The following is a 21,162-nucleotide window of genomic DNA, read 5'->3' as shown; positions in this document are numbered from 1 at the left end:
ATTTCGCACCAGCATGAGGAGGGGATCTCGGATTGATATTCCCATATAGTTTATACTACTTTTCATGTCAAGTTTGTTTACCATCAACGGTAGATTTCAAAATGGAGAACGTCGTCGTGTTGAATAAAAGTCTATGAACTCCATTCTCGTCTTAGTTGGGTCGTCGCGGGGAGGAGTTAATGTTGTTTGTGGCACAAGGATTGACAGCTCTTCGTCCAATGATTTGTGCATGTCTTGCAATTGGTTAGTTGATACGTTCGTTCTCGTTCTTGTCGTTCGATGCCTTCACTTGTCTTACCATTGTTGAATGATTTGTTCTAGTGGTTTCATACAATTGTTCTCTGGGTCTTTTCTTGACGATTTTGTGACCAAATAGTGTGGCTAAAGTCATTTCTTGTATATATTTAGTTCATTCTCTCCAAGATGTCCACATTCCTAGTAGTTACTCTACTTTGTTTGGCGAACACAAAACTTGCAGCAAACTAGAAGATAGGAAAACATCACATATTTCTATTCCGGAACCAGAGAAGCAACACACCATCTGTAATTTTGCTAAACTATTGCCAACAGCGACACAAGTTAGAGTTACAAAATATATTCCCTACATTATTCACTACACTGATTATACACGATGATGCAAAAGATTATAAGATGGAATCAGTTGGCTGATTCATTGGCTACAGCCTTCGAGCCTACCCTCGGACTGTCATTGCCCTGCAATGGCAGAGCAAGGTAGTGAGTAACTGGTAATATGAAGAGTTCAGGAAATAAGTTTTACATGAGTCTGGCAACCATGCTGATGGCTAACCTTTATACAAACATAAATATAGTGAACGTCAGGTTTTGGGCCCAGAAGGCCAATAATGGATGTGCTATCCTCATGTAAAGGCAATGGCTTCGTCAGATCCCACGTTTGTTTAGAGCTTCTCTCCCACCTATCTGCTATGTCCATTGTGGTTGCAAAGTCATAAGCAGACAACATGGTGTTATTTTATAGCTCCACAAAATTAAAATTATATAAAAATGGTCAAAAGTACACGCACAGGGACATGGTTAAATTGAACTGGTGGCAAAACCCACTAACCTATAACATGAAGCTTTACCGTCCAAAGTTGCAGGTCCTTCAGGAGATGCAATCGATAACTTGGATCCCCATAAGTGATCTGCAGAATTTTGGCACTCAAAGAAGTTTATAGACACAAGAAGGAAACCAAAAGGTTACGATGGTAATATACTATCATTTACCATAATATAGACTCCATTATCCTTGAGAATTCTGCAGATAGAAGAAAGACAAAGAAGCTATAGTCAAATAAAGAGAAGTATCTCAAACAAATATCAATGTACTCTTACCTGTTGACCTCCCCTAGCATCTTCATCGCATGCTCTTGTGAATTTTGGCCGCACTACAATACAAGAAAGCTGGCTCTGAGTATCACATAGAACGTATGTCAAAGTGTCCTGGCAAAAATTGACTCACCATAAGAGAATCTAGTGTTCCTGCAAACAACAGAATAGTTTAGAACGCCATGTTGTATATGCATGTAAAGATATTCTGTAATGCTGGCAGGTATTACATGGCATGGTACCTTTGTCGATAACAGCATCAAATGAACCAGACTCAAAGTCTGACATGTTCTTTACATCCATCTTTGTATCTGCAAATTGTAGGAAAATAATACAATAGTAAGCAGTATATACTCCGCAGGGGTTCTTGATAGAATGTTGGGAAGAAAGAGCATACATTTCAGTTGAGGCTTGTCATGGTATTTCTTCTTCATTTGTTCAATCACCACTGACGATATATCAATGTTGACGACATCTTGGTAACCATCATCAACCATGTTTTCACCAAAAACTGCAACATCCAAAGGAAGATTAGAAAACAAGTACTATCAAGTAACCAAAAATAAATACACTGGTAACAACGCAATAACTGACATCTAAAGTCTGAAAATGATTAATGCAATAGTATGAAACTACACAAGAAATTAGTGATCGCCTGATTAAAAATATCTCAACCAGTTTACTTTGGCAAAATTAGATGCAAAGTGGCACACAACAAGGACTCAGAATAGAAAAGATGAGCATGGATTGTGTAGCTCGCCATTTCCATTCTCAAAAAGGTGAGACAAAACAATAAGGTCTCATGAAACCAAGATGGTGAAACAAAGTGGATCCAGGAGCCCATGATGTCTACGGTCATAAATCATGTTGCACCTGTTGCTATTCCAAACAACTCTCAAAGTCTCAATTAGGGCCCAAATATTTTTAAAATTTGCCAAGAGGAATTAATTTCCATACTGCAGTAATTTATCAGTATTTCGTTAAATCAAGTATTCCTTCACTGAGGGCATGAAGTCGCCACTGTCTGACAATGGCATTTCAAGAGTTGTACTCTTCTGCTGACATATGGAGTGGCACTGATAAAGCAACCGGAGCCCATAGAGCATGTCACTCTGCACATGCTTTTTGAGCCGGGCATTGAGAGTGACACTGGGGCAGGAGCGTGCAGTGCAACATAATTTGCATCAGGGGAGTCCGGGAGTGGGGCACAGGGTCAGGGCACTGGTTGTCTTAGACAGCCTGGTGAACAATAAATTGACTTTCTCCATTCCTAATGTGCAGTGTACTACATTAACCAATTCCACTCCACTGTGAAGAACGGTGATGCATAGGAAGGCATGTACACCGTTTCTAATGGTGCACGGAAAATGCTAATTGCTCTGATTAGTGAATAGTGATTACTCTATGTTGAGATGAACTCACGCACATGCCATAAAATTGAACAAATACCGTGTGACTGTGATCGATGAAGCATTTTCAGTTCATTCTACAAAAGAAAATGTAAGGAGTCTGAAGAGACGGGCGGCTACGTTGCTCTTCAGTTGATCGATCCAGTGAGCAGTCTCTCGGGGATCCAACCAATCTCGGGAGAGATACAGAGAGATCACACGAGCCGGCGCTTGCGCTGAACACCACTAGAGCGGGTCAACCCAGAGCGTCCCTGATGATCGATCCCGGCACGAGGGCACGTAGGCGAGTGGTACTCACCGGAGTTGCCGCATCCGACGAGCAGGAGGCGCTGGTGCGTGCGCACGTAGAGTCGGAGCAGCGGCGCGAGGGCGGGGTACTTCTGGTACCAGTCGAAGGGGCCGGCCTCCTTGCGGTACCGCTCGTCCCAGTACCACGCCTCCCCGTACGCCTGCGACGCCGCCCCCGTCATCCCTCCGCCGGGGACCCGGATCTGACTCGCGCGGCGCAACTGGCTTCAACGCCGGCCGGGCAGCAACCTGTTGGTTTGTGGAGTCGGGCGTGGAGGAGTCCGGAGAGATCCGCGGTGGGGAAGGGGAAGAGAGGGGGGCGTGTAGGGTAGTTCCCGCAGCAGTCGCGATCTGCCCGCGCAGTGCGATGCGATCCCGGTGCGCTGGTACTGCCGTGCAGGTGCCGTAGGCATTTTTGCCACGAGAAAAACATTTTTGGAGACAGAGGACTTATTATTTTAGCAAATGATCAAAAATTGATCCAACTTTACTTTATTCATCAGATAAATAAATAATGTGCCCTGTTCGTAAAAGATGTGATGTATCAAAGTTCATATTCATCCTCTTTTTCCCGCGAAAAAGCCCATGAAAAATAGAACCTGCGCAAGATAGATTTAATCAAAAGTTTTCACGCGCCCAATCCACGGAGGCCTAATATCACGTGAGGGACTTGCATTATTACCTAGAGCACACCCGTTGTAATGTATTTTGTCAAATTATTGTCATGTGTTGCTAGATAAGAAAACACCATAACACAAAAGAGAGAAACATAAACCATTGTTTGTCCGAAGAGAAGGGAAGGAGAAGAGGAGGGAGGAGGAGAGGATGAGGAGGAGTGGAGGAGAAGGATGATGATGAGGAGGAGGAGGAGGAGTGGAGGAGAAGGAGGAGGAGGAAACCAGAGTTGGAGAAGGAGTGGAAGAGGAGACCGGAGTGGAGGAGGATGCCGGAGTTGGAGCAGGAGGAGGGAGTGGAGGAGGGGAAGATGATGGAGGAGAGGAGGAGATAAAGAGAAGAGGATGAAGAAAATGTGTGAAGGAGAGAGGAGGGAGGTGCGTGGGGATAAGGATAAAGGGGCGTAGACCACTGCCTTCTAGTGTCAAACTAGCTGCAGAAAAGAGGGAGATCGGGGATTTGAAGGTTCGCACGTTCTATACGGGGTGAGAATTGGCCGCAAAGTTCCACCATCTTAAGATGATATTGAAACAACAAGGTTCAAAATGACCATATCAAGGAAAGAACATATGTCAAATATCTAAGGCATTCTTTGCCACTGGTATATTTGTGGGGGATTATCCCCACCAATTCTCAAATCACCATTTATTCCCAGAGCATGTTCGGTTCTAGTGTATTGTGATAATTTAATTCCTATTAATTCTCACATTTTCCCGAATTTAAGTGCATATTTCTCGATCCCCAATACTCTACTCATATATAGTGCATTGGAGATTGGGGATTTTAAGTTTCGCGCGTTTTTCTATACAAGGTGACAAGTGGCCGCGTAGTTCCATCATCTTTTTCTTTTTTGAGATAAAGGCTGCTATATATTAAACAGAGGCCAAGTCACGTACAATCTGGTTCTCCACATACAGAGGAGGAATCTCAAACCATTCATTACACACTTTATTCTCGCAGCCTATCTTAGGTAATAGATGTGCCGCTTCATTGGCAGAACGCCGCACCGCTCGCACCGAAGCTTCCGTAAAGCCAGAGAGCAGGAACTTTATTTCCTCTATAAGTGCTCCATAGGAGGACCTATCCTGTTCATCCCTTCTTAGCTTAGCAGCAACTCCAGCTGTCCGTCTCCAACACCATCCTCTGGACCTGGGAAGCCCGCGCCAAAGTGAGACCCCTCCTGCATGCCAGTAGCTCCGCACCTTCAGCGTCAGTAACATGGGGGAGGGGGGGAATGGTTCGCTCCGCTAACAAAGCCGCTATGGTGGTCTCGAATAACCACACCGCCCCCTCCGTTGCTGCACGAAAAGCACCATCAACATTCACTTTCACCCAGCCATCATCTTAAGATGATATTGAAACAACAAGGCTGAGAACGTCCATGTACAGGGAAAGAAACAACTGTTAATTAAACATCTAAAGTGGGTATTATTATGGGTAACTAAGCGTTGGGCTTATCTTAGCGTAGTTTTTTTTTTGCGGGTAATATCTTAGCGTAGTTTTTTTTTTTGCGGAATATCTTAGCGTAGTTGAATCCCTTAATCCTTCAAGAACCGTAGTCGATGTTCCATTGTAATCTTCGTTGCCCCGTTGGGATTATGCAATTTGGGGCGCCCTAAGTTGTGCTTGATTGAGTCAACGAACCGTGTGATGGTGACAAGAGCTAATTGTTTTGCAGTGCTAGGAGTTGAGTAACACAACAAGTTCAGTGTATCTAGAAAAAAGAAAGGCTTTTTGACCCCAACATTTGTCGAAAGCTGGAAGGATCAACAACACGGTTCATGGTAATTAATCAAGTTCTGATGACTGAACTCTGCTAAAGAACGAGTAAGCTCTATATATCGTAGTGTTTGCTTCCGTTGACTGTTGCCTCGGAATCTCAGGTAGTCGCATGAACCGTGTTTGCACGGCTCTCTTCCTCGATCCGCCCCTACGCATACCTCTAAAATCAGAAAGACGATATATCCCCTCGAAACAGAAAAACGAAGCGAGATCTCTCAATCGTCAACACTACTCCTAGCCAGTTGTGTTGTGAGGGCCGACCGGCGGAGGGGTGAATCACGGATGACGAAACTCCAATAAATTTCGCGAAAAAAAGGTTATGAGCTCCCTGATGTCACTGCGTCGGCCCTGTCCAAGATTCCATCGGATGATCGATCATATCAGCCAAACAAAGTGTGGGCGTTGAGGGCGACGATGGAACTTTCCGGCTGACGCACGCACCAAGCCCCTCTCCACGTACCTCGTTGAGTCAAAGGCATCCGACGAATTTTAAGCAGCAAGTTACACGACTCAATATCTCAGTCTCATAATAATATGATAATAGTTGTTGTGAGTTAATTGTGACACACGATCAAGCAACAAGAGAGCGGGAGAGAAACCGCGCGCGGAGATGATCATGCTTCCATCGTGTCGCTTTTGCTTGGCTCCGTACCTGCCGTGGATTGATTGTAAAGCAAACGCTGCTTAAGTCTCGCGTACAAGCATTTTTTGCGTATACCGGAATGAGTTCGCATCTGCCGTGTGCGTGCGATCAAAACCAAGGCAAGCCGACACTCCAAACCACCACACATACTACAGAGGAGCATGTCTCTATAAATCTAGGTTTAAAATAGCATGCTAGCTAAATAAAATACGTCAAACGTTATGGACGCTGTATAGTGTTAATATATAGTGTTAATAGCGTGCTATATTTCAACTAGCGTTTTGAAAGATAATACTAAATATAGCCTAAAACTAAAAGATTTTGCTAAAAAGGTAGGATATATAGTCAAGAAAATGATTGAATCATACATACTTACATAATTGCTAAAAAGATTTTGTTGGTCCCCCTTTTTTTTTTTGATTACGTGAATTTTTGCCCGCACCCCTCCCAAACCCTAAACGCTCCCCGCCGCCGCCGCCGGTAGCGCCACCGGGCAAAGGCCGGGGGGCGTGGCGGCGGCGGCGGCCTCTCCTTGTTGCCGCGCTGGGACGGCGACCGGGATCCCTCAACGCTCGCTGCGGCCGGTCGGACTTGGTGATGGGCGTCGGCGGCGGCCAGACCTCTGCGCGACGGCCAGACGCGGCAGCCCCTTGCCTTCCGCCGGATCTTCACCGCAGCACGCCGGAGGGGCTGGTGGCGGGCAGCGTCCAGGACATGATCTGCGCCAATTTCCACCCCGCCTCTCGGCCGTGTGTGGAGGCGATCTCGGGTTTCTCCCGCGACACGAGGTCGCCCGGGGCAGCAGCCTTGGGTACGACGGTGGAGGTGGCCCTCTTCTTAGCCGGAGAGGGTCGGCCTGCGGTTGGTGGTGGTGGATCTATCGATCTATCACCGCATTCCAGCGGCGTGATGGAGGAGCTTGGAAACCGCCGTCGGTGTCGCCGGTGGTGCGTTGGAGTGGCCAGCCCGGGATGGTCGCCGACGTGGGGGTCCGACCTGTATAAAGGCGGCGGTCCTAGGGCTTCTCTTACGTGAAGAGGAAGACCTACTGGAGGCCTGGACTCGTGATCTGGCCGGTGTGTTGAGTTCCGGAAGGCTCCGCCGGTGAATGTAACCGTGCTTTTTGCCTGGAGTTTGCTGGATCGGTGGTATTCGGTCGTGCGCACCCATGCGTTTATTCCGACCGTTTGGTTCTGGAGGGAGCGGCACGAAGCTCTTTTTCTGTGTTGACATCAAGTGACTATGGATCCATGATGAAAGTCAGAAGAAGAGAATTTCATGAAGGCCGGAGGGGAGGACTAGCTAAAGGAGGTTCAAGTCTCCACGCTGTTTGATACGTCCAAATTGCATCACTATTTTGTATCATAATTTGCTGTTATTCATTGATATATTTCATATTTGGACACAATACTTATGTTATTTCATCTATTTTGCATGTTTCATCATTATTGGAGGATCGAGCACCGGAGCCAGATTCTGCTGGAAAAAGCACCGTCAGAACGCAATATTTCGGAAGATCAACTGTGGAAGGAAATTATACCAAAAATCCTATTTTTCCAGATGACGAAGGAAGCTAGAAGGGGAAGCCGAGGGGACCCAAGGTGGGCCCAGACCACAGACCGGCGCGGCCCATGGCCTGGCCGCGCCACCTGGTGGTGAGGGGGCCCCACAGCCCCTTTCGCCTCCTTTTCTTTGCGAAATCCTTCGTCCCGAAGACCTAAGCCACAGAGGGTACCTCGCGAAGAGTTACAGCCGCCTCTGCGGGGCGGAGAACACCAGAGAGAAAAGAGCTCTCCAGCGGCTGAGATCCGCCGGGGAAATTCCCTCCCGGAGGGGGAAATCGACGCCATCGTCACCGTCATCGAGCTGGACATCATCTCCATCACCATCATCATCATCTCCACCATCATCACCGCCGTCTCCACCGCTGGACATCGTCACCGCCGTAGCAATTTGGGTTTGATCTTGATTGTTTGATAGGGGTAACTCTCCCGGTATTGATCTCTACTTGTTATTGATGCTATTGAGTGAAACCATTGAACCAAGGTTTATGTTCAGATTGTTATTCATCATCATATCACCTCTGATCATGTTCCATATGATGTCTCGTGAGTAGTTCGTTTAGTTCTTGAGGACATGGGTGAAGTCTAAATGCTAGTAGTGAACTATGGTTGAATAATATTCAATGTTATGATATTTAAGTTGTGGTGTTATTCTTCTAGTGGTGTCATGTGAACGTCGACTACATGACACTTCACCTTTATGGGCCTAGGGGAATGCATCTTGTATTCGTTTGCTAATTGCGGGGTTGCCGGAGTGACAGAAACCTAAACCCCCGTTGGTATATCGATGCAGGAGGGATAGCAGGATCTCAGAGTTTAAGGCTGTGGTTAGATTTATTCTTAATTACTTTCTTGTAGTTGTGGATGCTTGCAAGGGGTATAATCACAAGTATGTATTAGTCCTAGGAAGGGCGGTACATTAGCATAGGTTCACCCACACAACACTTATCATAACAATGAAGATTAATTAGCCGTATGTAGCGAAAGCACTAGACTAAAATCCCGTGTGTCCTCGAGAACGTTTGGTCATTATAAGTAAACAAACCGGCTTGTCCTTTGTGCTAAAAAGGATTCGGCCACTCGCTGCAATTGTTACTCTCGCAATTTACTTACTCGTACTTTATTCATCTGTTACATCAAAACCCCCTGAATACTTATCTGTGAGCATTTACAGTGAATCCTTCATCGAAACTGCTTGTCAACACCTTCTGCTCCTTGTTGGGATCGACATTCTTACTTATCGAAGATACTGCGATACACCCCCTATACTTGTGGGTCATCAAGACTATTTAGAGCGCCGTTGCCGGGGAGTGAAGCGCTATTGGTAAGTGGAATTGGTAAGGGAAATTTCTACTGTTTGTGCTGATTTTATTTCTGCCTGCTGCCATAATTCATTATGGAGAGATCTCCTTTTGAATGTTTATTTGGGAAATCCGCTACTACTGCAAAGATAGTGGATGAGGCGCCAGGTAAAGAAGAGATACCATACAAAATACCTATGAAAATTATTGAACGCGTAGTGAATAACCGTTATACAGGGGATGGAACTGTCCACCCAGGAGATCATTTGTTGTTCTTGCATGAATTATGCGGTTTATTCAAGTGTGCAGGTATTGCTATGGATGAAGTAAGGAAGAAACTATTCTCTATATCGCTGTCTGGTAAAGCGGCGCATTGGTATAAATTACTGGATAATGGGGATTCGCTTGAATGGAATGATATTGTGCCCCGGTTTTATTCTAAGTTCTATCCTCCAAGTGAAATTCACAAGGATCGGAATCGCATATATAATTTTGGCCTCATGATGGAGAGAGTATTGCCCAAGCTTGGGGGAGATTGAAGTCTTTAATGCTCAAATGCCCCATTCATGAGCTTCCTGGTAATGTTATTATTGATAATTTCTATGCAAGACTTTCTTTTGAAGACAAGACCTTGCTGGATACTTCTTGTTCTGGATCATTCATGCGTAATAAGGAAGAGTTTAAAAGGGACCTTCTTAATCGGATCCAGGAAAATACTGAAGGATGGGAGATCGACAAAGATAGAGAATCAGGTATAAATTATGATTACAAATGCATTGAAGCTTTTATGGATACTGATGAATTTCGTAATATGAGTGCTACTTATGGTCTTGATTCTCAAGTTGCTGCAAATCTTTATAAAGCTTTTGCCTCTCATTATGAATTGCCTAAGAAGAATTTTGATAAGTATCATGAACCGTATAAAGATAAAATTGATTCATCTATTAATAAATGCGTTGTAGTTGAAACTGTTGATCATGTTATTCCTGAAGCTTATATTGAAAAAACTCCTTTCCCTGCTAAAATGAAGGAGTACTCTGTTATAAATAGTGCGGTTCATAAAAGTGAAAAGAAACCTATAGAACCTGAAGAACAAATAAAAGTTGAACCTGCTGTTGCAATAGTTAAAGATCTTGTGACTGAAAATGTGGAGGATGGTCATATTATTTTCTGTGAAGATGCTTCTAATATTGTTTCACATCCTAATAAACCCAAGCAAGCTAGTGTTCATATGCTATCTGTTAGAATTGGTGATCATTGCTATTATGGTTTATGTGATATTGGTGCAAGTATTAGTGCTATTCCTTATGAGCTTTATGATAACCCACAAGTATAGGGGATCGCGGCAGTCTTCGAGGGTAGTATAACCCAAATTTATTGATTTGACACAAGGGGAGGTAAAGAATACTTATAAGCCTTAACAACTGAGTTGTCAATTCAGCTGCACCTGGAAAAGCACTAGCAACAGGGGTGATGTGAAAGTAGCAGTAATATGAGAGCAGTAGTAACAGTAACACAGCAGCGGTAATAGCAATATGAGAGCAATGGCACCAGAGAATAGTTGATACTATTTCCAATGACATGTAGAACAAGTATATTATGATGAGAGATGGACCGGGGTTCCCAGCGATCTACACTAGTGGTAACTCTCCAATAAGTGACAAGTGTTGGGTGAACAAATTACAGTTGGGCAATTGATAGGATTGATAAAGCATTAAGAAAGAACATCAATTCATTAATCATGTAGGCATGTTTTCCGTATATAGTCGTACGTGCTCGCAATGAGAAACTTGCACAACATCTTTTGTCCTACCAGCCGGTGGCAGTCGGGCCTCAAGGGAAACTACTGGATATTAAGGTACTCCTTTTAATAGAGTACCGGAGCAAAGCATTAACACACCGTGAAAACATATGATCCTCACATCACCGCCATCCCCTCCGGTTGTCCCGATTCTTGCCACTTCGGGGCCTTTGGTTCCGGACAGCGACATGTGCATACAACTTGTAGATACAATCTAAGCAATAAGTATAGAGCTCAAATCTAAGATCATGCCACTCGGGCCCTAGTGACAAGCATTAAGCATAACAAGATTGCAGCAACAATAACTTCACAAACTTTATAGATAGACTAATCATAATGTATCATCCATCGGATCCCAACAAACACAACACCGATTACATCAGATGAATCTCAATCATGTAAGGCAGCTCATGAGACCATTGTATTGAAGTACATAGGGGAGAGTATACCGACATAGCTACTGCTAGAACCCGTAGTCCATGGGGGAACTACTCACGGAGCATGGTGGAGGCGGTGGCGTTGATGGAGATGGCTTCCGGGGGCACTTCCCCGTTCCGGCAGGGTGCCGGAATAGAGTCTGTCCCCCGAATTGGAGTTTCGCGACGGTGGCGGCGCCCGGAGTCTTTCTCGAGTTTCACAATTGGTACGGTGTTTTTAGGTCGAAAGGGATTTTATAGGCGAAGAGGCGGCGCAGGGGGGCACCTGGGGGCGCCACACCCTAGGCCGGCGCGGCCAGGGTCTGGCCCGCGCCGCCATGTGGTGTGGTGGCCCCCTGGCCCCTCTCCGACTCTTCTTCGGTGTTCTGGAGCCTTCCGGAAAAAATAGGAGGTTCGGCGTTGATTTCGTCCAATTCCGAGAATATTGCCCGAACAGCCTTTCTGGAACCAAAAACAGCAGAAAACAGGAACTGGCACTGTGGCATCTCGTTAATAGGTTAGTTCCGGAAAATGCATGAAATCATCATAAAGTGCAAGCAAAACATGTAAGTATTGTCATAAAACAAGCATGGAACAACAGAAATTATGGATACGTCGGGGACGTATCAGCATCCCCAAGCTTAGTTCCTGCTCGTCCCGAGCAGGTAAACGATAAAAAAATAATTTCTGTAGTGACATGCTACTTACATAACCTTGATCATACTATTACAAAGCATATGAAATGAATGAAGTGACTCAAGGCAATGATCTATAGTTGCTAACAAATAGATAACATATAGCAAAACTTTTCATGAATAGTACTTTCAAGACAAGCATCAAAAGATTGCACAAGAGTTAACTCATAAAGCAATAGATTCAAAGTAAAGGCATCGAAGCAACACAAAGGAAGATATAAGTTTCAGCGGTTGCTTTCAACTTTCAACATGCATATCTCATGGATAATTGTCAACATAGAGTAATATGATGAATACAAATATGCAAGTATGTAAGAATCAATGCACAGTTGACACAAGTGTTTGCTTCTAAGATGGAAGGAAGTAGGTAAACTGACTCAACATAAAGTAAAAGAATGGTCGTTCAAAGAGGAAAGCATCGGTTGCTATATTTGTGCTAGAGCTTTGGTTTTGAAAACATAAAGAGAGCATAAAAGTAAAGTTTTGAGAGGTGTTTGTTGTTGTCAACGAATGGTAATGGGTACACTAACTACCTCGCCAACCGGACTTCCAAGAGCGGCTCCCATGAATTATTTGCTTGTTTATGTGGCACTCCTTCCAACCTTTCTTACACAAACCATGGCTAACCGAATCCTCGGGTGCCTGCCAACAATCTCATACCATGAAGGAGTGCCTTTTTATTTTAGTTTTATTATGATGATGACACTCCCCCCAACCTTTGCTTACACAAGCCATGGCTAACCGAATCCTTCGGGTGCCGTCCAACAATCAGAAACCATGGAGGAGTGTCTATTTAGGTTAATTAATTTGGGACTGGGAATCCCGTTGCCAGCTCTTTTTGCAAAATTATTGGATAAGCGGATGTGCCACTAGTCCATATGAGAGTCCGTCAAAAGTAAATGACAAGGTTGAAAGCTAAACACCACATACTTCCTCATGAGCTATGAAACATAAACACAAATTGAGAAGCATTTTGAATTGTTTAAAGGTAGCACTCAAGCAATTTACTTTGGAATGGCAGGAAATACCACATAGTAGGTAGGTATGGTGGACACAATTGGCGTAGTGGTTGGCTCAAGGATTTTGGATGCATGAGAAGTAATCCCTCTCGATACAAGGCTTAGGCTAGCAAGGTTGTTTGAAGCAAACACAAGTATGAACCGGTACAGCAGAACTTACATAAGAACATATCGCAAGCATTATAATACTCTACACTGTCTTCCTTGTTGCTCAAACACTTTACCAGAAAATATCTAGACCTTAAGAGAGATCAATTATGCAAACCAATTTCAACAAGCTTTACGGTAGTTCTCCACTAATAGGTTTAAACTACATGCAAAAACTTATGGTCTACTTGAGAGCTCAAAACAATTGCCAAGTATCAAATTATTCAAGACATATGTGGCATTTTCCTTTTCCAACCAAATAAAGATAAGTATTGTAGCTTCCAACTTTTATCATTGAACATTAAAAGTAAAACGAAGAACACGAGTGTGCATATGAAAAAGCGGAGTGTATCTCTCTCCCAAACAAGGATTGCTAGGATCCGAATTTATTCAAACACAAACAAAAATAAAAGCACACAGACGCTCCAAGTAAAGCACATATGATGTGACCGAATAAAAATATAGTTTCAGGGGAGGAACCTGATAAGTTGATGAAGAAGGGGATGCCTCGGGCATCCCCAAGCTTAGACGCTTGAGTCTTCTTGAAGTATGCAGGGATGAACCATCGGGGCATCCCCAAGCTTAGACTTTTCACTCTTCTTGATCATACATCATCCTCCTCTCTTGACCCTTGAAAACTTCCTTCACAACAAACTTCTCATAAACTTCATTAGAGGGGTTAGTACTCAAAAAAATTGAATCCACCTTGGTCCTGTAGTAGCACATTGCAAGAACTCAATAAAACATTAGCTACAGCTCTCTATGTCTAGAAAAGCTCGCTTAAAGTCCACAAGAGACAATGCAAAAAACAGAGACAGAATCTGCCAAAACAGAACAGCCAGTAAAGACGAATTTTAATAAAATACTTCCGTTGCTCAAATCAGAAAACTCAAAACTAATGAAAGTTGCGTACATATCTGAGGAACACGCACGTAAATTAGCATATTTTTCTGATTTTCCTACAGAGAAAACAGCCCAGATTCGTGACAGATAGAAATCTGTTTCTGCGCAGAAATCCAAATCTAGTATCAACCTTCGATTAGAGGCTTCACTTGGCACAACAAAACACAAAACTAAGATAAGGAGAGGTTGCTACAGTAGTAAACAACTTCCAAGACACAAATATAAAATAAAGTACTGTAGCAAAATAACACATGGGTTATCTCCCAAGAAGTTGCTTTCTTTATAGCCATTAAGATGGGCTCAGCAGTTTTAATGATGCACTCGCAAGAAATAGTATTTGAAGCAAAAGAGAGCATCAAGAGGCAAATCCAAAACACATTTAAGTCTAACATGCTTCCTATGCAAAGGAATCTTGTACACAAATAAATTCATGAAGAACAAAATGACAAGCATAAGAAGATAGAACAAGTGTAACTTCAACAATTTCAGCATATAGAGAGGTGTATTAGTACCATGAAAATTTCTACTACCATATTTTCCTCTCTCATAATAATTTTCAGTAGCTTCATGAACAAACTCAACAATATAGCTATCACATGCAGCATACTTTTCATGATTTCCAAACACATAATTTTTATCAAGTTCAAGAATAGTGGAATTAAAACTTTCAAACTTACTTTTATTAATAATATAACAAGGTAGTTGATCAATCTCAAGAGATATGGGACTCATAGAATAAGTCAAGAACTCTCCAACCCCATTTTCATTAGTAGTACAATTAATAGTATCAAGTAACATAGGACCATCATCTAGAGCTTTATCATAAACATTTGCCAAGCAAAATTCTTTAGTACCATGCATTTCGACATCAGGCACAAACAAAGCATTATCATAAGATTTATCAAAGTAGCATGGATTATCATATATAATAGTAGCATAATTATTCTCACAAGTTTTACTCATAGGGAATATTTCAAGAGAATCCACAGGAACATAACATTCAACCTCTTTCGGTAAGCATGGAGGACAATCAAATAGTGTAAGAGATAAAGAGTTACTCTCATTAGAAGGTTGGCATGGGTAGCTAATCCATTCTTCCTTCTTTTGTTCGTTGCTCTCCTCTTCTTTTTCATCCAATGAGCTTTCAGGTTCATCAATTTCCTCCTCTTTTTCATCCAATGAGCTTTCAGGTTCATCAATTTCTTCTTCCACCGGTTCCTGCAAATTGTGAGTGCATTATTGTGCATTAATGTGTCTCTCTTTATAATCAAGGATATAAGGATTCCTACTGTAGCATTCTATGCAAGAATTAAGGATAGTAGAGACATAATCTTTAAGGTCCTTACAAATAGCACAAGTTTCATAATTCTCAACCATGAAGGATTCTATCTCGGAGGCTCCCATAAATAAGACAAATTGTTCTACCTCTTCGAACCCATAATTAATATAGCAATTCTGATTATAGTTCTTAATTAAAAATTCCTCACTAAAGCCACATTGAAATTTAAGATGTTTAGTGTCCTCTTTAGAGCAACAGTTTATATCATGGCGTCTAAGCAAGATTCTAGCCATTGTATTCAATTTTTCTATCATAGCACTCATTATTTTACCAGTTCTTGATTCTCTATAACTATTATAACATTCTATAAGCTCCAAGTAGGTTGTTGGTTCTCCCATAACAGCAGTTTTTAATTTTTTGGTTTTTCAATTTTTTATGGATTTTTTTGGTATATGAGACAAATAAAACAAGACAAAAATAAACTAAGCAGAAGTAAACTACGCAAACTAATACTAGACAAAAATAAACTAAGCACAAATAAACTAGGCAAAAGTAAACTAAGCAAAACAAAACAAAATAAAACAGAGAGAGAGGTAGAGTGTACTCCCCAGGTGAACTTACGAGTAGAGCTATGCCTCCCCGGCAACGGCGCCAGAAAACAGTCTTGATAACCCACAAGTATAGGGGATCGCGGCAGTCTTCGAGGGTAGTATAACCCAAATTTATTGATTCGACACAAGGGGAGGTAAAGAATACTTATAAGCCTTAACAACTGAGTTGTCAATTCAGCTGCACTGAAAAGCACTAGCAACAGTGGGTGATGTGAAAGTAGCAAGAATATGAGAGCAAATAGTAACAAGAACACAAAGCGGTAATAGCAATATGAGAGCAATGGCACCAGAGAATAGTTGATACTACTTCCAATGACATGTAGAACAAGTATATTATGATGAGAGATGGACCGGGGTTCCCAGCGATCTACACTAGTGGTAACTCTCCAATAAGTGACAAGTGTTGGGTGAACAAATTACAGTTGGGCAATTGATAGGATTGATAAAGCATTAAGAAAGAACATCAATTCATTAATCATGTAGGCATGTTTTCCGTATATAGTCGTACGTGCTCGCAATGAGAAACTTGCACAACATCTTTTGTCCTACCAGCCGGTGGCAGCCGGGCCTCAAGGGAAACTACTGGATATTAAGGTACTCCTTTTAATAGAGTACCGGAGCAAAGCATTAACACACCATGAAAACATGTGATCCTCACATCACCGCCATCCCCTTCGGTTGTCCCGATTCTTGCCACTTCGGGGCCTTTGGTTCCGGACAGCGACATGTGCATACAACTTGTAGATACAATCTAAGCAATAAGTATAGAGCTCAAATCTAAGATCATGCCACTCGGGCCCTAGTGACAAGCATTAAGCATAACAAGATTGCAGCAATAATAACTTCACAAACTTTATAGATAGACTAATCATAATGTATCATCCATCGGATCCCAACAAACACAACACCGATTACATCAGATGAATCTCAATCATGTAAGGCAGCTCATGAGACCATTGTATTGAAGTACATAGGGGAGAGTATACCAACATAGCTACTGCTAGAACCAGTAGTCCATGGGGGAACTACTCACGGAGCATGGTGGAGGCGGTGGCGTTGATGGAGATGGCTTCCGGGGACACTTCCCCGTTCCGGCAGGGTGCCGGAACAGAGTTCTGTCCCCCGAATTGGAGTTTCGCGATGGTGGCGGCGCCCCTGGAGTCTTTCTGGAGTTTCGTCAATTGGTACGGTGTTTTTAGGTCGAAAGGGATTTTATAGGCGAAGAGGCGGCGCAGGGGGGCACCTGGGGGCGCCACACCCTAGGCCGGCGCGGCCAGGGTCTGGCCCGCGCCGCCATGTGGTGTGGTGGCCCCCTGGCCCCTCTCCGACTCTTCTTCGGTGTTCTGGAGCCTTCCGGGAAAAATAGGAGGTTCGGCGTTGATTTCGTCCAATTCCGAGAATATTGCCCGAACAGCCTTTCTGGAACCAAAAATAGCAGAAAACAGGAACTGGCACTGTGGCATCTCGTTAATAGGTTAGTTCCGGAAAATGCATGAAATCATCATAAAGTGCAAGCAAAACATGTAAGTATTGTCATAAAACAAGCATGGAACGATAGAAATTATGGATACGTCGGGGACGTATCACTTTACATGGAGATTATGCACGAAATTGGTTCTTGTGAACTTGAAGATATTGATGTGGTTATTCAGCTGGCTAATAGAGAAACTATTTCTCCAATTGGTATTGTTCGAGATGTGGAAGTTCTATGTGGTAAGATTAAATATCCTGCTGACTTTTTGGTACTTGGTTCTGCTGCTAGTGAATATTGTCCTATCATTTTTGGTAGACCTTTTCTAAATACTTGTGGAGCTATTATAGATTGCAAGAAAGAGAAAATTTTGACTAAATTTGCTGGTGAATCTTATGAGTTTAACTTCTCTAAATTTACCAAAACTCCTTATAAAGCTGATTTGCCTAATGATGATTTTAAAATGGAACAGTGTGCATCTATTGTTCTTGTTCCTACTAATCCTTTGCAGCAACATTTGGAGAATAGCGAGAGTGAAGTTTTTACGAAAGAAAGAGATGAGCTTGAGGAAATTTTTCTTCGCCAACCTATTCTCAAGCATGATTTACCGGTGGAAGATCTGGGTACAACACCGCCACCAAAGGAAGATCATGTCTTTGATTTAAAACCTTTGCCTGATAATCTTAAATATGCTCATATTGATGATAAGAAAATATATCCTGTTATTATTAGTTCTAAGCTTTCAGAGTTTGAAGAAGAAAGGTTAATGGAAATATTGAAGAAACACCGAGGTGCTATTGGCTACACTCTTGATGACTTGAAGGGAATTTCTCCCTCTATTTGCCAACACGCCATTAATATGGAAGATGATGCGAAGCCTGTTGTTGAACCTCAGCGTCGTCTAATTCCTAAGATGAAGGATGTGGTAAGAAATGAGGTATTACGACTTCTTGAAGCTGGTATTATATATCCTATTGCTGATAGTAGATGGGTTAGTCCTGTGCATTGTGTTCCTAAGAAAGGAGGAATGACTGTTGTGCCTAATGATAATGATGAGCTCATACCTCAAAGAGTAGTTGTAGGGTATAGAATGTGCATTGATTATCGGAAAGTTAATAAGGTAACTAAAAAAAGATCATTACCCTTTGCCTTTTATTGATCAAATGTTAGAAAGGTTATCTAAAAATACTCATTTTTGTTTTCTTGATGGTTATTCTGGATTTTCACAAATTGCTGTTAAAACTAAGGATCAAGAGAAAACCACTTTCACTTGTCCCTATGGAACTTATGCTTATAGACGTATGCCTTTTGGTTTATGTAATGCTCCTGCTACTTTTCAAAGATGCATGTCTGCTATTTTTCATGGTTTCTGCGAGAGTATTGTAGAGGTATTCATGGATGATTTTTCTGTCTATGGGAATTCTTTTGATAATTGCTTGCGGAACCTTGATAAAGTTTTGCAGAGATGTGAAGAAACTAACATTGTTCTTAATTGGGAGAAATGCCACTTTATGGTTAATGAAGGAATTGTATTGGGACATAAAATTTCCGAGAGAGGTATTGAAGTTGATAGAGCTAAAGTTGAAGCAATTGAGAAGATGCCCTATCCTAGGGATGTTAAAGGTATTCGTAGTGTTCTTGGTCATGCTGGGTTTTATAGGAGGTTTATTAAAGATTTCTCCAAGATTTCAAAGCCTCTTACTAATCTTCTTCAAAAAGATGTACCATTTGTTTTTGATGATGATTGTAAGGAAGCCTTTGAAACTCTAAAGAAAGCCTTAACAACTGCTCCTATAGTTGAACCCCCTGATTGGAACTTACCATTTGAAATTATGTGTGATGCTAGTGATTTTGCTGTAGGTGCTGTTCTTGGACAGCGAGTAGATAAAAAATTGAATGTTATTCATTATGCTAGTAAAACTCTTGATGCTGCTCAAAGAAATTATGCTACTACTGAAAAAGAATTGTTAGCTGTAGTCTTTGCTTGTGATAAGTTTAGATCTTATATTGTTGATTCAAAAGTTACTATTCATACCGATCATGCTGCAATCAGATACCTTATGCAAAAGAAAGATGCTAAGCCAAGGCTTATTAGATGGGTACTTCTGTTGCAAGAATTTGATTTACATATTGTAGATAGGAAAGGTGCTGATAATCCTGTTGCTGATAATTTGTCTAGATTGGAAAATATTGTTTATGATCCTGTACCTGTTAATGATAGTTTTCCAAATGAACAATTGGCCGCAATAAAGGTGAGTTCGCGAGACAGTCCTTGGTATGCTGATTATGCTAACTTTATTGTTTCCAAGTACTTGCCTCCAACCTTTTCAGCACAGCAAAGGAGGAAATTCTTTTATGACTTGAGGCATTATTTCTGGGATGACCCACACTTATATAAAGAAGGAGTGGATGGTATTCTGCGAAGATGTGTTCCCGAATATGAACAACAAGAGATATTGAGTAAATGTCATGGTAGCGCTTATGGAGGACATCACGCCGGAGAAAGAACTGCGCAAAAGGTTCTACAATCAGGTTTTTATTGGCCAACTCTCTTTAAAGATGCGAGAAAGTTTATTTTATCTTGTGATGAATGCTAAAGGGTTGGTAATATCTCCAGACGCAATGAAATGCCCATGAATTATACTCTTGTTATTGAACCGTTTGATTGTTGGGGATTTGACTTCATGGGACCTTTTCCCTCTTCAGAAGGTAACACTCATATACTTGTTGCTGTTGATTACGTTACTAAATGGGTGGAAGCCATACCTACAAAAAGTGCTGATGGTGAGACCTCTTTAAGAATGCTTTTAGATATTATTTTTCCTAGATTTGGAGTTCCTAGATATATTATTACTGATGGAGGTTCTCATTTTATTCATGGTGGTTTTAGAAAAACTCTTGCTAGATATGGTATTAATCATAGAATTGCTTCCGCTTATCATCCTCAAACTAGTGGGCAAGTAGAATTATCAAATAGAGAGAATAAATCTATCTTGCAAAAGACTGTTAATAAAACTAGAAAGAATTGGGCTAGTAAATTGAAGGATGCACTTTGGGCTTATAGAACTGCTTATAAAAATCCCATGGGAATGTCACCTTATAAAATGGTTTATGGGAAAGCTTGTCATTTACCTTTAGAACTAGAGCACAAAGCTTATTGGGCTGTTAGAGAATTAAATAAAGATCCTAAACTTGCCGGTAATAAGAGGTTGTTGCAACTGAGTTCTCTAGATGAATGGAGAAGTGAAGCTTACGAAAATGCTAAACTCTTTAAAGAGAAAGTTAAAAAATGGCATGATAGAAGGATTATCAAAAGAGAATTTAATATTGGGGATAAAGTCCTATTGTATCGGTCTCGTCTCAGATTCTTTGCAGGGAAATTACTCTCGAAATGGGAAGGACCATATGTTGTTGAGGAGGTGTATCGTTCAGGAGCAATTAAAATTAGCTCTCTCCAAGGCAATGCCACACAAGTGGTAAATGGACAAAGACTCAAGCATTATATCTCAGGTGATTCCTATAATGTTGATGTTGATATTATTCGAGTGGAAACACCGGAGGCTTTCATCAAAGAGCAAATTGACAGTCCGCCAGAACTCGACTTTGAATAGGTAACAGTACTGGTAATGAAAAGTTCGTAATTTACTTTCCGAACAATATTTTTACAGTTTTTGGAAAATATGAAAAATTACGAGATCGAAACGGAGTGGAAAAGACGCACGAGGGCGTGCCCCCATAGGCCGGCGCGGCCTGGCCTTGGCCCGCGCCGCCCTATGAGCTGGCCGCCTCGTCGCCCCTTTCCGACTCTGGTTC

The 21,162-nt window shown here is 42.1% G+C and overlaps 1 protein-coding gene across 2 annotated transcripts; it reads right to left on the bottom strand.

Annotated features, from left to right (window-relative positions):
• Positions 1-490: 490 nt before the first annotated feature.
• LOC127316709 (uncharacterized) lies at positions 491-3,332 on the bottom strand. Of its 2 annotated transcripts, none has more exons than XM_051347161.2 (9): positions 3,055-3,332; positions 1,745-1,858; positions 1,590-1,658; positions 1,481-1,500; positions 1,354-1,406; positions 1,246-1,276; positions 1,085-1,163; positions 809-942; positions 491-714 (listed from the first exon to the last, which is right to left on the bottom strand). In XM_051347161.2, the coding sequence occupies exons 1-9, from the start codon at positions 3,224-3,226 to the stop codon at positions 658-660; spliced, it is 729 nt and encodes a 242-aa protein (XP_051203121.1). In that variant the 5' UTR covers positions 3,227-3,332; the 3' UTR covers positions 491-657. The 2 variants fall into 2 exon arrangements, with proteins under 2 accessions (XP_051203121.1, XP_051203122.1); XM_051347162.2 differs by having other exon boundaries at positions 809-939; positions 3,055-3,326.
• Positions 3,333-21,162: the final 17,830 nt, after the last annotated feature.

Source organism: Lolium perenne, chromosome 7 (genome assembly GCF_019359855.2).
Source record: "Lolium perenne isolate Kyuss_39 chromosome 7, Kyuss_2.0, whole genome shotgun sequence".
Taxonomy (NCBI): Eukaryota; Viridiplantae; Streptophyta; class Magnoliopsida; order Poales; family Poaceae; genus Lolium; species Lolium perenne.
This window is presented reverse-complemented; position numbering and strand designations above follow the sequence as displayed.